The sequence below is a fragment of the Solanum verrucosum genome, unplaced genomic scaffold, assembly GCF_900185275.1.
Source record: "Solanum verrucosum unplaced genomic scaffold, falcon-dt-bn FXZP01000229.1, whole genome shotgun sequence".
NCBI lineage: Eukaryota > Viridiplantae > Streptophyta > Magnoliopsida > Solanales > Solanaceae > Solanum > Solanum verrucosum.
In genome coordinates, this window is record NW_026020011.1 from 2715213 (window position 1) to 2735418 (window position 20206).

The window sequence follows — 20206 nt, forward strand, 5'->3', positions numbered from 1 at the left end:
GCGTCGTATTTGAACCAATCTGTGTTAGTGTTTCATATCAGGCGTGGTACACGAGCCAATTATTGATATCTTGTATCACTGTGGTACTCGAGCCGATCTCTATCTCCATTGCTCTCATGCTGATAGTGTCTTAGGAGTGTTTTTGAAATAACCCTCATCTATATTTTCTCCTAATACATTATAATTTTACGAGGGTCTGATTCGATCAACCCGTTATAGTAGCCATGCAGGTGCTATAGCGGGAGGCTTTCTGTCACGATGAGCGGACATATATACACAATATTAACGCAAATTGGGTTAGACAAATTGACTTAATTTTTTAAGGGACTTGAAATCTAAAATGATGACAATTAAATAAAAATGATGAGAACAACATTTAAAAATATTCACCACTAGCTTGAAATAGATAGATTTAAAAAATTCACCGCTAGTTTGAATAGTAAATTTGTCAAACAAATTCAATGAACCAAGTTGGGATTGAAAAAAAATAAACTAAAATTGAACCAAGTTGAAGATGAAAGTAAAAATAAAATAAAATAAAATAAGAAAGAAATCAAGTTGAAGACAATCTCTCTCTCTCCTTATAAAATAAACCGACATTCTTTTAAGTAGTTCGAAAGGGCGTAAGCACATAGAGATGCATGTAACTAATCAACAGTGTGAACATATTATCTTCAGTCGGCACCTGATCTAATCTTGTTTTTTTTTTTGCTTCTTATTATATAAAAAAATTTTGTTCTGATTTCTACTTTGTGCATGTGCTCAAAGAGAAAAACAAATCATATACGATTTGAGCTAAATAAAAATTGATTTTTTTTTTGTCAGAGTTTGATGTGTTGTTTTTAGGGAAAAAGGGTATTTATAATTAACAAAAATAACATCTGGGTTGTTGTTTTTGTGTATTTTTTGAAGTTGGTGAGAGTATATGTGCTTTTTAAAGGTGGCGAATCCAAGAAAATCAAGTGAATATGTCAGATTTACAGATACAGAGGATACACAAACCACCGCCGTAACCGCCGCCGCCAGCAGCGTCGGCGGTGGTCAGTTTGATCAGTTTTTGGAAGAAGATGATTATTCGATGTATACAGAGTATTCTGATTCTCAGACGAGAGATATGTCGGAGATGGTGACGGCGTTGACACATGTGGTATCGGGTCAGGATTATCGACCCGATACCAGTGGTGTTGGCGTTGGCGTTGGTGGTGGTGAGAGATATTATTCGTTGAATTCACCGTCTTCAGCTTATTCTTCGTCCAGCTCTGGTTCTAGAGCTGGACTGAAGAGAAGCCGTGATCAAGATGAATTTAGAAGTGGGTTGTCATCTTCATCCTCTGTTAAAATTGGTTAGTGAATTATCATTTTCTCGAGTTTCATATCTCAACTATCAGGGTTTCGTTATTAGTTTTTTTTTTTTTTTTTTAAAATGAACTAAAACACATCTCTATCTTTGTGTTGTTCTCTATTTTTTAAAATTTTTTATTTTTAATTATCACTTTAGGAGGAAAAGGAAAAAAAAATTGATAGTTGAAATTAGTTTTATACATATATAGTTATAATTCAACTGTAAAATGAACTGCAAAATGTTTTTTTTTTCCCCATTATTTCTTATTTTTAGTTTAAAGTTCTCATTTATTTCCCTTGTAATCCTTTTTTGTCCCTTTTTTTCTTGATCAAAACTAAAAGAATGGGCAATATTGCTTGCTTAGTTTTATTCAATGGTATTATTGCATGTATTTGAAAAATGTAGACATTTCATCATTACCATAACTATGAGAGTGAGAGAGTATTTAATTGAATTTACATATGGAAATCCCCAAAATAGTTCATTTTTTTCATCATTTGTTTTGCTTTTATCCTCAATCTAAGTAATAAGACTTTATTATCTTTGTATCAGAAGAAACTACAAGTATGGTTGCACCATCAAACACAACAATTTCCACCATCACAACAATTCCCGCTTTCACAACCACAACCACAACCACGACCACGACAGGTGAGGGTTCGAGCGAAGAAACAGGAGGAGGAGATAGAAGGAGGAAATACAGAGGAGTAAGACAAAGACCATGGGGAAAATGGGCAGCAGAAATAAGAGATCCACATAAAGCAGCAAGGGTTTGGTTAGGAACATTCGATACAGCAGAAGGTGCAGCAAGAGCATATGATGAAGCTGCATTAAGATTTCGAGGAAACAGAGCAAAACTCAACTTCCCAGAAAACGCTAGATTATCATTACCACAAATACAAAATACTACAATATCAACAATCTCCAATCCGTCTCATCAATTTATGGCTCCAATAACTCAACCAACGCCGCTTTTCAATCCGATGCAGAGTTCAGATACAACAAGACACTACTGGGAATATTCACAATTGTTACAAAATCCTGGGGATTTTTCGGATCAACAACCATCCAGCTTATTGGAACAAATGTTCGTTGCTTCATCAATGGCTATGTTGCATTCAAACACATTGCCATCAATATCTTCGTCTTCGTCGTTAGCTACTTCTGCAGCTTCTTCAACTTCATATCCCCTGTTATTTTCTAGTTATTACAGGCCACAAGCTAATCAAATTCAAGGAACCAACACAAGTAGCACCAGCACCAACAGCAGCTCCAGTTTTTCTGCACCATTTTGGAATAGCTCTACCCAATATCCACCATCTTCTAGTTGAATTCTCAAATTTTCTTGGGTAATATTTTCATATAAGAAGTTCTTTTTTATATATATATTTGGGAGATAGATAGTCATTTTTTTTTTTTTGGGTAATATTGGTTTATAATATTATTGTAGTATGTAGTTCACACTAGTTAGGGGGAGGGATTAGAGGTAGGCAGGGGTATATCTATTGTTAGTAGTTGTCATTATTTTTGAATAGTTAAGAAATTTATACTCCCTTCTCCATTCTCTTTTAACTCTGTTACTCTTTCCTCATTTTAGTTTGTTAATTTTTATTTTGTAAATTTTACATTTGAGAAGTGTTGGTAGAGCTTGCACTATCGGCTCTACTGGTCAATAAAGTTGTTGAAAATACTGAGGTTTCAGCCTCTCAGGTTCAAAATTTAGTGAAGTTGTCTAGTTTCGATGGAAAGAGTTATCTGGTACCTAATACGTGTTGTTGGTGGGAGGTGACTAATATTTTGTAGAATTAGTCAAGGCGCGATCAGGGGCGGTTGATATCCTGACCTGGGGTTGGAGCTGACGAGGAAAGTGAATTTCATAGTTCCGTTTGGAAAATGAAATGAGTAGGGCTCACTTGCTGCACTTCCTCTCCAAGGTTCGGTGCAGGGACATGTTTGAAAGTCCTCTGAGGACGCCAGGGGAGAGGTTGTACTTGACAGAAGAGGATGAAAGTTGACCTAGATACTACGGCCATACTTGACAGAAGAGGATGAAAGTTGACCTAGATACTACGACCATAAAAATAAAGTTAGTAGAACTTTAGATTTTGTTATATAAGATTGAAATATGATTATTATACTGCATGAAACATGACATAACTAACACTATTAAGAAAAGTTGTTTTCATTGCAAATTAATGAAAATTTTGTGCAATAAAATATACTCCCTAAGTTTTTCACAAATCTTTTAAATATTTTGAATTATCAATTATTATGACTTATAATACTTTTCACGTAGTTTATAAATATATAAATTTCATTTCAAAGCAATTGAAGATTCCATTCGCAAACTTCTGGTCAAACTTAAACTGTTTGACTCTTGAAAAACAAAGTGACACATAAATTGGAACAGAGGGAGTACTTTTTTTACTCATTTTTATCGAATTAGTTCATTAGAAAAATACATGAAAAAAAAATTCTTATTGAAATAATGGAGAGTTTAATTTTTTTCATAAATTCTATTTTTTCTCATTAATTCAATTAAAATATCTATGAAAATAGTCTCTGAATATTTTTTAATAAAAAATAATTATTTTCTAATAGTGTAGTCCGGACACTATTTTTATTTTATTTTTAAAAGCATAACTTAGAAACTTATTTAGGTTTTTAGTCAGTTTGGTACAATGATTTTAAATTATACATTCATTACAAAAGAAGAATATCTAGTAGGTTTCTTAGGAGGAGTTTGGTATGAAAAGATTTGGATGTTTATGTCATATTCTTGATGATTTCTTAAGGAAACTTGTAGAAACATGTCAATTTGTCAAGTTGTCTATTTCTTTTGGAAAAAGACTTAAATATGCCGTTGAACTTTCAGAAAAGGCTCATTTATGCCATCTGTTAAAAGTTTGGCTCATCTATGCCATTACCGTTTAAGAAAAGGCTCATTCATGCCATTATTTTTTAACAGTGGTTTTGCAAAACCATTTTTTACACGTGGGCAATTATAATTCGATCACGTCATTAATTTTTTTTATAAAAAAATCGAAATTCTGAACAAAAATTGAATTATAATTCGGCCACGTCATTATTATTTTTTAATTCAATTTTTGCAAAATCATTTTTTACACGTGGCCAATTATAATTCGGCCACATCATTAATTTTTTAATAAAAAAAATCAAAATTCTGAACAAAAATTGAATTAAAAAAAATAATGACGTGCCGAATTATAATTCAATTTTTATTCAGAATTTTGAAATTTTTTTATAAAAAATAATAATGACGCGGCCGAATTATAATTGGCTACGTGTAAAAAATGGTTTTGCAAAACCACTGTTAAAAAATAATGGCATGAATGAGCCTTTTCTTAAACGGTAATGGCATAGATGAGCCAAACTTTTAACAGATGACATAAATGAGCCTTTTCTGAAAGTTCGATGACATATTTGAGCCTTTTCCCATTTCTTTTTTATAGCTATGCAAGTTACTATTCTATTCAACTTATAAGTTGCCTATTAATAATGAGTCGTAGTGAGATAGTTGATGTCCTTTTATATTTAATTAGAAATTTTAATTTTTTTTTATCAATAATAGGTTGTGGTAGGATGGTTGAGATTTTTCTACACCTTATTACAAATCTCAAGTTTTAGCCCCTGAAAATGGAAAAAGTTTTGTTGAAAGCGTTGTTTTCATAAATAAACTCTAACATGCGTATCGAATACCGAGTAGAAAAAAGGTAACTTGTCTATTCTTCTTTTAATTTTTTTTCAAGTGACAATTCAATCTACTAATTACTAATGTTTTTGCTTTGTTTGTGGCTGTAGTTTTTTTTTTTTTTTCATATTTAAATCTTTATTTTTGGACCTATGCTTTATCCTTTATAATGAATCTATCTTTTATGTCATCTTAGGTCCCATTTGCTCCATTTTTATTATGTTAAATTGTCCCATCCAAGTAAAAAAATTCATCTATGTGTTTATGTCATCTATATGTAAGATACCAATTGGAATTCCTATGTTAAATTTGTACTTGCTTAGGGGCTTGTTTTGTTAAACTAATACTATAAAACAAAAAGTTAATCCTCATCCAAAACATATTTTAAACAAGGGGATTATCTAGGTTTTAGTGGGACTAGGAAAGTTAAAGTATTAACTTAGTGGTGTGAGCTTTTTAGCATAAAGTACATGTGATCTAAAATAATATGGATTTATGGAGAAAATTATATTTCACTAAGCGAATTCAAAATAATATTAAACGTCTCACGTTAGAGTTAAGCCTACAATATAATTTTTCGATAAAATAGGTTATTCAATTGAACTCCTTTCATCAATTTTGTGATATACACTAATTTATACATTCACAAATTATAACATTAAAATGAGATAATTGTGTTACCATTGTCATCCACACCAATATAAATTATTACTAAGTACTAATTTCAGGATTTTGTATGATTTAATCAGTTTCTAATTGATGAACATATAATGTTATAATTTTATACTTGACCTAATAATATAGTGAATGTTTTTTAATTTCTTTCAAAAAGTACCTTTTTTTCCCTAACTAACACATCCATAATGATGTGTTTATTTGATAAAACAGCATGATGCATGTACTTTGTGAGACATCTATGAGTGGAGACTGTAGAGATACTAACGCCTGTTACATATTATATACAAATATTTTCTCTTTTTTGCAAGTTTAAAATGAAATGATTGTTACTTCTAATTGGTCTCTTGATGCATTCTTATTTAACACAAAAATATATCCGTACTATTGTAAATTGTACGCAGATATCCTTCATCATATTTTTGAGATATTGGTGCCCCTGCTGTCCAAAAACTAGAGCATATATGCCCTTTATACTAACGGATATACATATGTCATAATCTTATCTACTGACCCGACATTTATTAAATATCGACTCGACCGATAAGATTGCATCATGTGTCCCTATTTAATCTTCCGTTAGAGTGAGTGACATATATGCTCTAGTTTTGGACGGCAGGGGCACCAATAATGTCCCAAAAGTATGACGGAAGGTATCTGCATACCATTTACGATAGTTCAAGAGTATATTTCTCCTATTTTTTTTTTCCTTTTAACTTTTGACAGGGCCGACTCAACAACATTGGGGGTCTAAAGCCAAATCATAGAGAGGGGCCCTAAAAAAATTTTAAAAAATCATCTTATATACTTTTATTTAAAATCTACTTTTCTAGCTTTTTTAGATGCGAATTCATTAATTACTGTTTTATATTCAATTTATTTTAGTAATTCTTTTTCAATTGATAATATAACTAATCCATTCAATCTCTCTTGAGACATTGTTTATCTTAGATAAGATTCTATCAATTTTATTTTCGAAAAACTTCTTTCGGCTGAGGCAATGGTTATAGACATTGTTAACATTATTCTATAAGCAATACATGCATTAGGAAAAGAATCAAGTCTTTTTATTTGATTGAGTATTTCTATTAGATCATTATTTTCTAGTTGTATTGTTTCCCTCAACACTTTTAATTCAAAAAATAAATCTAAACCATTAATATCAGAATAACTATTATGTGTTAAAGAAAGTTCAAGGTTAAGACAATGTTATTTTAAATTCTCATCTTATGCTAAATAATTTACAACAAAAAGGAAAAACTTTATCCAAATCTTTAGAGTAAATTAACCATTTTCTTTCCTGTTTTTCTCCGTTTGCCAATTTTTGAATATAGTGTGTTGTAGAAAAATGTCTTAAGAGTTTATCCTTTGAAAAATTTATATCAATCATTCTAATTAGTCCCATTTCTACTAATTGATCTCTCAATTTTGTATTTGTATTATTCAATTGGCTTGGGTCATATATATTTTTAGGGATGCAACTATTTAAATTACTTAGGAGTTCTTGATTATTGGGAACTATGTCACATTTTTCACCAACTTCTTCTAGATTTTCTTCTTGTATGTTATTATCATCTAACTCAATTCGATTAGTGACTTGTTCATTTGAAGAACACCCTCCAATATTTTTTGATTCAGAATTTTTATTATTTGTTAAAAATCTATCAAGGGCTCCTTTTTGGGATTTATTTAATTCCTCAAGTTCTCTTTTTGTAAAACCAGAATCATATTTTCTAGTTGACATATTTAAATTAAATAAATTGTAATAATAACTAAAACAAGAATATATATGCTTATGAACTAAGAATAACAACAATAACAATTTTTTAAGAAAAACTATAAAATAAAGTTAGAATAATAAAACCTAACTTCACAAATTCGATAAGTTGATATAATAATATCGAAATAATGGTGTGTTTCTTGACTCCTTCAATAGAATGATTGCTTGTTGCAGTTCTTGAAATCCAAAGAAGATACCCAAAAGTAAATTTTGTTCTTTTGTAACTTTAAACTTGTAAGCAACAGTATATCAAAATTTTTTGTAGGAGAGAGTTCAAAATTGAGAATAAAAATAATAAAATAGAGAATAAAAAAGATGAATATTAAGGTATATAATATATATGGTTAAAGTCTTGGGAGATAAATAAGGAAGCATGATTTCTCACTCTTGGAAATTATTCCAAAATTGTTCATTTCCCTAGATTAAAATTAAAAGCACTTTACCTTTTTTTTTTTTTTGCACGTTTAGTATTCCCAAAAATTGTTCCACCCATTCCTTAATTAAAAACTATCAAACTAACGGTACTTTTACCTTCTTCTTTTTTTAAATTCTTGCATGATTTATTTTCACTTCTTGCACCTTTTTTTTTATTAAAAAAATTAAAAGTAAATATAATTTTTTTAAGTATATATATAAGTACTTTTTTTAAAAAAATGGGCCCCCCAAAAATATGGGGTTCCAAGCGATGACTTTAGTGGCCTAACGATTAACACGGCCCTGACTTTTGATTTATGAACGTGCGTTCTTGTGAGATTGCTGATGAAAAATCTGTTAAAAACATTTACGATAAGTCAATTTCTAATAAATTTTATCAAAAAGTTTCACATTTTCTAGTGCTTAAAGAAGTGGTCGAACTAATGAATGGCTTACATTCATAAGTTGTTATTACTATTATAAATGACATAAAATTATCATTTTTATGACGAGTTAGTTACTATAGTATTATCCTAAAATCATAACATGTATTTTAATAAAAAAAGTATGATTAGCACGTTATTATTAGTTATATAATTCATCAAACTATCATTAATTAGATCCACCCCAGAAAAAGATAAATTAAAACAACGATAATAACTAATTATTTTTTAATATAATTTTCTCACATTCTACACAAATGATTTTTATTATAATCTATAAAGTTGGATTTTTTTTAATTTTATTTTTATAAATGAGCATTTGGTTAAGAGAATTAGGGGAAGTTACTTGAAATGAAAGTTTATATTTCTTTTTCTCATTTTTTAATTTTAATTATTTGCCTATAATTAATTGCTTGATTTGATGATGTTAACAGCCACGAGAAGGAACATGTAACCATGGAAGGTCAAAGTTGACCTTAAGGACAACGTAGAATAATTCGAAATCATCAGAAAGTTAAAATTTTCGTTAAGAATATTTAAAATTTAACATATATTTAAACAATAATATTTGATCTATACACTTCATATAATTTTCTATGAACATAATACAATTTTCCAAAGAAGAATGTTACATTATGTTATTTCGCATTCTTGAAATAATTTGTTTTAACCTTTTCATTTTATCTTTAATAATTTATTTTTCTGGTTACACAAATCTCATAACATATCTAAAAACATTCTCACGTGCTTATTTAGCAAAGTCTAAGTAATTTTTGGTTTTATTCTGAATTTATAGTTTTGGAATTATAATTTTTAAATCACTTTATCTTATTTATGAGATTAAATAATATCAAGTTGGATAGGATAAAGTGAAATGAATATTGATAATATTCATTTAGCTAAAGTTCAATGAACATTGAAATAAAAGAGAGTCATAACTAAAATTTAGGTACATGTTTCCTTCAACTCAAAATGACCAACACCAAACTTTGACAATAACATTAATATAGGAGATTTTTTTTTTTTTAAAAAGGTGAAAAATGCGAATTTGGTTTTGACCAACACATTTTAATGTCTAGTCCAAACTCCAAAATTAGACTAAACAAGCCTAAATTTTTTCTTTTAAATATTTGAAAAACACTAAAGACACATATTTTTATCAATTAATCTAAAGTCACATGTATCTAGTCAGATAGTTTGTTTAAGAAAAATTAAAATAATTGGCACTGATGACAAAAAGAGAAATCCATTATTTGAATCAAGCAAATTAAATTATATCTATCCAAAGAACATGACTTGATTAATTACTGAATTATTATTTATTTCCCCTTTCTTTCCTTATTTGTTGTATGCATGTATTATTTACTAGTTAGAAAGTTTGTCTAGGCATTAAAAATGAGACATACTTATAATGTCAAATGTGTGGTACAAAATCTAATACACAAAGCATATTTGGTGAGAAACATTGGATGAATGAAGACAAGCCAATTCATTGCATTTTCAAAGTTAAGAAGCAATCAAGTCAACATTAAGTTTTAAGATATTCCCGCCGTTCACTTTTACTTGTCCACTTTAAACTTTATACGTACATCTCTTAAGAAATAATAATTAATATAAATAATTTATCAGCAATATTCATATTAATTAATATATAGTCTTAGATCTTGAGAAATGATTTGAATAATTAGTAATTAACGTTGATGATAAAATTTAAAAAATTGACTGTCTTTCTTGATATTTGAAAAGTGACAAGTTAAAATAAATCTTATTAGTATCATGATTCATGAAAATAACTTTGAAAATATTTGCATGAGAACATTTTCATTAGTTTTTCGATAAAAAGATCGACATGTCATTTGACTATAATATGAAAGATATATCTTTAGATCATGAATAAATTGGAATGTGTTCCTTAAAATCTAAATAATTTATGTTTTTACAAAAGAAGGCAATTGCAATTGCAACCCACTTTCTTCAAGCAATTATTTTGTACAATATTTTTGTAAGTTGAATTTGGCCCAATACTATTGGCATTGATATAACATCAACAATATTGAAAATCTAAGCGGAAGAAGAGAAAATAATGTAATCAATATGGAGGAAGAAATCTCTCTCAATAGCCACCTTTAACATATCAAATTCATAATACAATTTGACTCAAATCAATAGCCCAATTGTGCATGGTTCCATTTTGGCCCATTGACATATGTAACACATCTAGTCTAGTAATATAACATGCTTAAAAAGTAAGGGAAAAACTACTTAATTACATGAACATTTCTACTATATTTACTAGTTCGTCCTATAGCTTGGAATAATTACATATTGTCTCACTAATTAATAATTTCACATCTGATACACCTAGATACATGTATTTTTGATAGTAGACACATGTACTCTAAGACACATATACATAGGGAGAGAGGCGAACAAGATAGGATGAAGGTGAATGAGAGAGTCAATGTATCTCAGATACGTGAGTATCACACTAGATACATGTATCTGGAATACTAGATGCATTCTGAAATACAAATACAGCGAGGGAGAGAGAGAGGGGCAAGCGAGATAAGAGAGACACGAGCGAGCGAGTACTCAGTGTATTGCAGATACATGCGAATATACTTGGATACACTATATTTGGAACAAATTACACATAATTTTGACCACATGTATATTTGGACGTGTTAGATAGATGTAGCTTAGACCAAAATCTGTCTAGAATGATAATTTTGAGAAATCATGAGAATGCATATAATTAGACCCTAGATTAATGGAATTTGTGTTGTTTTCCTAAAAGTATCAATCACTTTTTCTTGTACTATGAGTTGCTAATAATTTACTAATGTGTGTCATTAGTTGGTTTTGATTTATGCATTCTTTGGAGAAAAAAAACTCAAATATTTATTGTTGATAAATGTAAGAACTGTTATAAAATATTATGGTGCTATCACTAATTATCTCCGTTATGTAGATAACCTCCACATTTATGATCATCATTCTTGTAACCTTACACCTTCATAACCTCCTCCATTATCTTCATGATTAATGTCATGTTTATGAATTATGACTAATCTTTGGTATGCCTCTATGTAACACTATAAATAGAGGCATTAAAGTTCATATTGTAAACACTTAAATACTTGAAAGACCTCTTATCTTATAATCTTGTTGTCATCTTTATATTGTTCTTTTGTTCTTTAATTTTACAACAAGAACATTATAACAAACATTTCCATTTTAGTATATAACATTGAACAATACAATAATCATACAAAACACCAAAAAATGCTACTCATTAATTTACAACAAACAATAGTACAACAAGATCAAACATTTATGGGTACGAACAATAGTACAATACATCAATCACAATACAAAACGATACATTACGATACAATGACATAGAACGAAAAATTTAGGAGAGCAACATATAAAAATTAACAAATCAATTTTTTTTTCTTGTTCGTTATTTAGGAGATCTCAGAAATTGAATTTATTTAATTAGGCCCCGTTTCTTTTGACTTAGATGTGTCAATGAACGATTAGCAACAACCATCAATAGTCCTAATTCATGTGATTTTCGATTGAGTTCAGGATCAATAATATTAGCATTCTTTAAACTTGTTTTACATCGATCCGAAGCATCGCCAACATTATGAAAATCATAATCATCTGTATCGTCTTTATATCCTTTATTTTTCGCGGTTCTATCTAAAATCAATTGGAAATTAGGTCCCATATCGAGCCATTCCTTTTCACATTCGGTGTACACAGGAGTTTCAATTTTTTTCTTTAATACGTAGTCGTGTGTTGTCTTTGTTTGAGCTACGATTGATTTCATGAGTGCCAATCCGAGGTCCAAATCTGTTGTTGTTGCTGCTGCTAGTACCTTATCGGCTTTAATGTAGTCGAGACATTCCTTATCTTTTTCACAAGCTATGTCTAAGATGTCATCGTTTGCATTGATGCTATGTGAGGAGAAGAAACAGAGGATTAATGAAATGAGTAAATGAATCGGGAGTTTGTTCAAAGAAGCCATTTTTAAAAAAAAGTTGAAAAAGGCTTCTTTGGCTTTTATTTGTTGCGTGAGTTTGGTTTTGGGAGAATTTTGTGTTATTTTATAGGTGATTTTGAGTAACAAATTAAAATATGTATCAAGAGAAATTTAGGGGTGAGGCATTAATTTTGGGGGTTCCTTTTTGTATGGTTTTCCATAATGTAAGGACTTGAGATTAAGGAGAAAATAATAGAGGATATATAGAGCCAAAATTAGTTTAATTGGTTATCACTATTGAAGTTATAATCGTAGCGTATAAGCATTTGCAAGTTTAATCATTTCGAAATCAACTATTAATACAACTGAAATGTCGTTGGGCCTGGCAATCCAAAATGTTAAACATTTTTTTTATGAACTTTTGACATTTATATTTGAGAAAATCACCCCATATACACATTTAAGAGTAAATATTACGGGTTTTAAATCTACTTTTAAAAATTTCTTGCTTATAATAGATTATTTACGGGCTATGACATATCAGTTAAATTTAATTTAATTATATTTATTTAATAAATTATTAATCTATTTATAGTTTTTTATTATTAATTAATAGTAGATAATTAATTTTATTTTACTTCCTTTTATTAAAAACTAAAATTTTCAGTTATCCAATTTTAGGGATTTCCTTTCCTTGTTTACCGTTACCATCCCCAATCATCGATCACACCATCATCCCACACGTTTCTTCACTCCCACACGACTCAACCCACAACCCACTATCAAACTTTCTCCATTCTTTCTCATCTAGTCCAACATCAAAACCGATTACCCATCTTACCCGCGATTATTCATCATCATGTCTAAGAAACAAATTGAAACTCCACGAAAGAGCCCCAGATTTGATGGAATTTCAATTGATGATGCTCATGCTCCATCATTTAATAAATTATCTCAAACAGCCCAGTCTAAAACTGTTCAAATTCCTGCCACCGGTGGTCCATCTCGTTCGAAGAATCAAAAATATAAAAATAATGAAGCTAATCAAAGTGCGACTACGGCAAATCAAAGGGGGAAGAAGAGGAAGGGGAAAAAACTTGTTGAAACCCCTCCAGAGTCTAATTCCGCCTCAGATTCGAATTTTGTTGGTCAAACAGAAAAGAAGAAAACAAAAAAAAGCAACAAAGGTTGAAATCGCTGAAACATCAAAACCTTATACAAGAAGAAAAACAAAAAACGATGAATCGGAATTAACAAAATCCAAAAAGCCCAAAAAGTGGTTAAGGTAAGTAATTTATTTAATTTATTTTTCACATTACTCAAAATAGTTATTTTTTTATATGACATTATTATTATTGTTGTTTTCAAATTTCTGTTTTTTTGAAATTTGTTCCAAATCTGAATAAAATGTTTATGCATTTGACTATAAATTTTAAATGATGTATTTTGTATGAATTATGATACAACATTGATATGCATATGAATTATTAATTTTGTTTTCAAATTTTATGATCTTATTTAACTAATCTGTATTGTATAGATACTCCTGGAATTTTTTGAATAATAAGTGTATGAAGTGTGTGTGAATAATATATGTATGAAGTGTGTGTGAATAATATGTGTATGCAGTGTGTGTGAAATGTGAATATAATGTATGTCATATTTTTTTTATAAATATTGTGTATGAAATGTGTGTGAAATGTATGCCACAATCCTATGGCATTATGGAAAAACAAAGAATGAAGATGGCGCGATCAGCGAAAGTGAAGTTACTGGTACGATTGCTAGCAAATTTGGTGGACCTCGGATAACAAAAGAACATGTTCCGGATACCACCAATTATCCTACACCAATACCACCGACTAGAAAGTTGAAATAGTTGATTGCACCTTCTACTTTTTAAGAATTACATATTATTATTTTTAACTTTTGGATAATTTTTTTCTGTTTAACTTTTGGATAATTCTTTTTTGTTTAAGTATTTGATGATATATACTACAATATGTTATCAAAATAGTAGATTGCACCTTTTGATTCTCTTTTGAATGTTCTAAAGATTGTAACACTGTGTTTTTAATTATACACATGGTGACTGACATGCACTAACCTATAATGTTTGGATATTATAAGTTCAGAACAAAAATATTACACAGATCGACTTCATACAGTTCTGATACACTATTTTTTAAAGTAGCACTGTGTTTTTTAATTTGTATAACGAATGGATGAAACGTGTATGAAACACATTTTATATGCATATGTCTATGACTTCAATATTAAATGTTGGATATTTGTATTTAGTCATGGTATAATTTTAATAGTTGTATTTTGTCTTATTTTCGTTTGAATTAAATATGATTTATATATGTCCGACAACAACTTAAATTAGTCACTCATATATACAATATCTTTAATATGGAACAAATTTTATCATTAATGATATGCAACCTGTGTCTTTAATGAATGAATAGTGTATAAATAATAAATACTACATCTAACAATAAATTTGTATCAGTATGCATTCTATATGATTACTGAATGAACATTGTATGAGTGTGTTTCTATATGATTACTCATTAGTTGACACGTGTATGAAATTTATTACTATGACTTTAATATTAAATGTTTGGACATTTTATTTAACCGTGATATGATTTTTATATACAAATGTTATGAATTATGTTTTCACATTTGTCTTATTTTCTCATGAATTAAATGTGATTAATATATGTATGACCAACCCTTAAACTAGTGTTGGAATGAATTACATATATGTATGACCAACCCATAAGTTGCGATGTTATCGCACTTACTAGACCACTATAAAGACTAGAAGACTCGTATATAACCCCCTCCATTTGAAAATCGACATAATTCCCCGTTTCATTAAAAAAAAATATAAATTAGTCTCACGTTATAAACTCAATTCGAAATACAAATATCATTCAGACAGACAAAACATTACAAAACAATTTTTATATTCAATCAAAAAACATTTCATACAAATATCATTCAAATAGTACATTCCAAACACTTTCATACTATTTTAATACAAATTTCATACATCAAATATGTACATTTTTTTTTTTACGAAAATACTTCATTAATGTCACACAAATTTATACAAAAATGTCAATAATAGAATTTCAAAATTAATACAACCTTAAAACACTTATCATACAATTTGTCAAAATTTCAAATAATTTTTTTTTCAGATTACTGGACACGCTTTCATACAAATTTCATACTTTCTTAATATACATTTCATACCTATATCATTAAGACAACTTATTTCATAACAACTTTCAAACTCACTTAATACACATTTCATACAACAAATAATCATACATTACAAATATCTATATCTTATCGTACCAAATAATTCATTTCTAACTCACTAATTACTTCAGAAATGACAACATCTAATATAACACACTAAAATTTATAATTTTATACCAGCTTAAAACACTTGTTATACAATTTGTCAAAAATCCAAATAACTTTTTTACATCTTACGAAACACATTTTTTTACGAATTTCTTTCCAATAATTCTATTAAATTCATTCATAAATATACAATTACTTTATACTTTAAGGAAAAAAAAATACACAAAACAATCACAAAAACAGAAAATCACTAATATTATACATTTCACAACAGTTAACAAGTAATGATATCATCTTAAACATAGAGACGATTTACAATTTAATAATTTTTTTCATTCTAATGTAATTTAAAAACAAACACTAAATAGTAATAAATACTAACCCGAATGATCCCATCTTCTACCATGTTTAATTAGAATTGATACATAATTGTCCATCTCAATAAAGTCAATTTTTTTCAATGAAAAAAACCTTCAATTACTCGATTCTGGTAATTTTTTAGACTGAAGAATTAAGAGAGAGAAACGTTGAAGAAAAAAAGGATCTGATCTGATTTTTTATTTTTTTTTAACTGATTTTGAGTGAATTAAGGATAAAAAATATTGTTAATTTGTTTGGATCCCTTATTTCATGCTAATCATTAATTATCTACAATAAGTTCAAATTAAATTACAGTCCACAATTTCAGTTTTTTACTTTATTATTTCTAATTCCATTTTTTTAAATTTTCGTTTATCTTTTTATTTATTTTTTAAGTTTTTTCCAATTAATAAAAATTTTTTTTTTTTTGTGAACTTGTTATAACCTGAAAATTTTAATGCTATAGTTTGAAAGTCTAAATCTACTGCTATAGCTTGAAAATAGTACTATAATACATGTCATATATGAAATTTACGTGTGAAAAATATTTTATGACATCCTAGCTTAGGATAAGAATCCAGTATTGGCAAAATATAGGAGGGGGCATATATAAGTAAGTAGATCTTACGCATCTTAAAGTCGTTCGAATTTAACCTAGAGCAGATAATTTCACTAGCAGGATGAACCATTAGATATTATATAAGAGACGCTCTTGTATCAGTCTTATCAATGGTGGGTTAAAGTTCAACTGAGACTAGACAAATATGGGAAAGCAGGGCAAACCTTAGTGCTGAATATAAACAAATCTCATGTGTTAGCCTTGTCGATGGTGGGTCAGAGAAGACAAATTCGAGAAGGCAGGGCAAACCTCTGTGTTGAGTCTAGCCAAATTGATCTCATGTGTTAGCTTTGTCAATGGTGGGTCAGAATTCAACTGAGTTTAGACAAATCAGGGAAGGCGTGCAAACCTCAATATTGAGTCTTAAATTTCATGTTGTGGGGGCAAGACTCAACGGGGACACTGAGTTCATAAGAGGGGTATATGTGACACCATAATTACGATAATTAAGGCCCCACATTGACAAAGCACATGGGAGATTTTAACTTTTAAGTATATAATAAGCAAGTCTTATATCCTAGTGACAAGAGGCGGAGTTGGGATAAAGAGTTTGAGGGTTCTAAATTTCCTTTAGAACCGTTGATCAATTTTGTTAGGCATTCACAAATTAATATACATATGTATTGAATTAATTTTCGTGTACAAATACAGGGTCTACAAAAAAGCTATTGGGTTCGTCCGAACCCATGAACCACCTAGCTCCGCCTCTGCTAGTGACACATTCTAAAATCATTCAAGTCAGAATCCAAAGCAAACACCAAACAATATCACTATGGACTAGGCCGTTACATATTCACTTATTGTAAGAGAGATAATAAAACTAATTAGTACCAATAATTAAGTTCATAAGTATGACAATTAGTTCTCATTTTAAAGGCAGTACTAGAAGAAGAAACGGAGGCACAATTCTTTTTCAAAGGAGATTTAGCCTTAAATAACGTAATAAAAACTGATTAGCTTATGAAATAAAATGATAATGCAGATTGCAGCATGACCAAATTTAACCTTACTCTATATGTGGGAAATTATTTTCAACTATATATGAAAAAAATTAGGAGAAACGGAAAGTACCAATAAAAAGTGTTTTTCAAGAAAAATACTTTTAGAAAAAAATAAGTAGGGATATTCCTACTTATTTTCTTGTATGTTCGGTAGGTAAATAAAAATATTATTTCTAAAAATATTTGTATATTAATTTAGATGATTTTTATGGGAGGTGGAGATGTGGAGAAAGGGGTGTCGAATTTGGAGGTAGGGGTGAAGATGAGGTGTATCGAAAGGTGGAGAGTGTTGACACCCAATTTTGGACCTCCACAATACTAAATAATTATCGAGCTTTTAAAATTCCAAACGATTTGAAATAATTAGTTTTTTATAAAGTTCAAAATATTTTTCAAGTTACTTTTAATTATTTTTATAATTTTTAAGTAATATATATGTTTTATATAATTTTGTATATAATTAGTATATTTTATAAACATTTCGAAAATCATCTCAAAAAGATTTTAATTTTAGTAAGTATTTTGTTAAATTAGTTTGGTTTAAATTATGGTTATAATTTTGAATCATTAGTTTACAATTAAGTTAATTATTTTATTTCGTTAAAATTAAATAGCTCGTTAATTAATTAATATTAATTCGTCTTATTTAAGTTTTTTGGTTGAATTCACTATTTATCTCAATTTGGCTATTTCGTAAACTCCAAAATCTAACCTCTTTTCTTAACTCACTTTAAAACAATTTGGAGACCAATTTTGGGCTTTTTAGTGCCATTTCCAGAAGCCCACTTCTCAAATTAGTAAGCCCAATACATGTAGTACCAAATTCCCAGCCCAATTCAACATTCCCCTTTTGTTTTTCAGCTTCCAAATTACAACATAGAACAACAATACAATTCCCAGGCCACCTTTTATCCAAAAGAAGCCCCATTCTAAAATATCACACCATATCAAAAAATTTAATACCGTGATTTTGACATTATGGTATTTGGTGTGATATTCAGTATACATTTTAATTTTTTTGGTAATCGGTACGGTATTTGGTATTTAAAGATAACATACCGAAATACCAAATATCATATCGAAGTATATAGTTATATAAATAACATATAAACATTATTAAAATACTAATAAATATGCAACCTAGTATTAGTATAAACTAAATGTTTAGAAGTTAAAACTTTGACTACTCTATTTTGATTGAAATGTATTTGAATTGTAATTGATTAACAAAATGAGTTGTTTGTACTTTATTTTGCATATATATTTCTATATGTGTAATGTGTTAGCATAATGCAATTGAGACCTTTTAATTGTCGAAGTCATAATATTTTATTATACGAGTATATATTAGTCGAAGTTCAACAAATTATGGTTATTGATTTATCATACCGTAAAATATCAAAATTAAACTTCAATCTACCAAACCATACTGAATTAAATTAATATAATAATGATATAATATTTTAAAAACCAAATACCAAAATTACAATATCAAAACTTTCAAATATCATACCGTATCATACCATAAAATGCACACTCGAAAAAATCTCCTTACTGAAAACGCTCATAATGACAACATCAACAATCAACCTGAAGGTGTACGCCAACTTACTTCAATCAGCTTTAAGCAAAACAATGAGAACATAAGCATGTGCTAAGTGCTTATCAATCAATTTGAATGGATATTATTTGTGTCAGATTTTAAATTTATAAATCAGATCTAACTAATAAAATTTGAGTTTTACAATTTATGGTTTTCGTTTTTTTTTTTGGATTTTTCCGGTAAAGGTGTTTCTTAAGAAAAAAATTTAAAATATGAGATGAGTGATGAGATAAAAAATAATAATGAAATCATATAAAATAAATATTGTAAATTAATAAGTCATAATGAAATTGACTATAATTTAAAAGTACTAAATCATGTTAAATTACGTCTAATAAGAATTAATTACACGAGGAAACATTAAAGAAAAAATAACATTAGGTTATATATGTTAAATGTTTAAATCAACGTAAAATTAAAGAACAAATATTCAACGTTATTGTCATTCTTAGTTTTGAATTAATTTGTTTTTGTAAGCATTAGTATTGATTTGATTGTGATTTGAGCTTTACTAGAGTTACTAATATCTATGAACTATAACTTTTATTGGACCATTCAAAATTCTAAGTCTCAAAGTTTGAAATAATATGTTAAAAGATAAAAATTATGAAAAATTATAAGAAATATTTAGAAATTATATCAAAGTAAATATTTTTTTATGTATAAAATAAATTTGAAAAATTATATATATATAATGTTGGATTGATTTAGTCTCAGTTGATTTATTTTTATTTAAAATCAAATCAACCCAAGTATAATTAATTATTTTTTTCTATCAAACCAAATAATTAGTTGAATTTTATTTGATTCAATTTATGATTCGAGTTTGTACACTCCTATCCATATATTCAATATCTTCTTTTGCAATTATTTGTA

At 28.6% G+C, this 20206-nt stretch overlaps 3 protein-coding genes across 6 annotated transcripts in view; 1 reads left to right on the forward strand and 2 right to left on the reverse strand.

Moving 5' to 3' along the window:
• LOC125820186 (fructose-1,6-bisphosphatase, cytosolic-like) overlaps nucleotides 1–20206 on the reverse strand; it is a 128630-nt gene that overhangs the window by 87883 nt on the left and 20541 nt on the right. The window lies entirely within an intron of this gene.
• Nucleotides 628–2904, forward strand: LOC125820178 (ethylene-responsive transcription factor ERF110-like). Of its 4 annotated transcripts, none has more exons than XM_049499607.1 (3): nucleotides 628–1343; nucleotides 1895–1918; nucleotides 1949–2904. In XM_049499607.1, exons 1-3 carry the CDS (start codon nucleotides 926–928, stop codon nucleotides 2671–2673), a joined length of 1167 nt encoding a protein of 388 aa, XP_049355564.1. In that variant the 5' UTR covers nucleotides 628–925; the 3' UTR covers nucleotides 2674–2904. The 4 variants fall into 4 exon arrangements, with proteins under 4 accessions (XP_049355564.1, XP_049355562.1, XP_049355563.1 ...); XM_049499608.1 differs by having other exon boundaries at nucleotides 1086–1343; nucleotides 1898–1918; XM_049499605.1 differs by having other exon boundaries at nucleotides 1895–2904.
• On the reverse strand, nucleotides 11860–12405 carry LOC125820331 (uncharacterized). Its single transcript, XM_049499771.1, has one exon. The coding sequence runs from the start codon at nucleotides 12403–12405 to the stop codon at nucleotides 11860–11862; it is 546 nt and encodes a 181-aa protein (XP_049355728.1).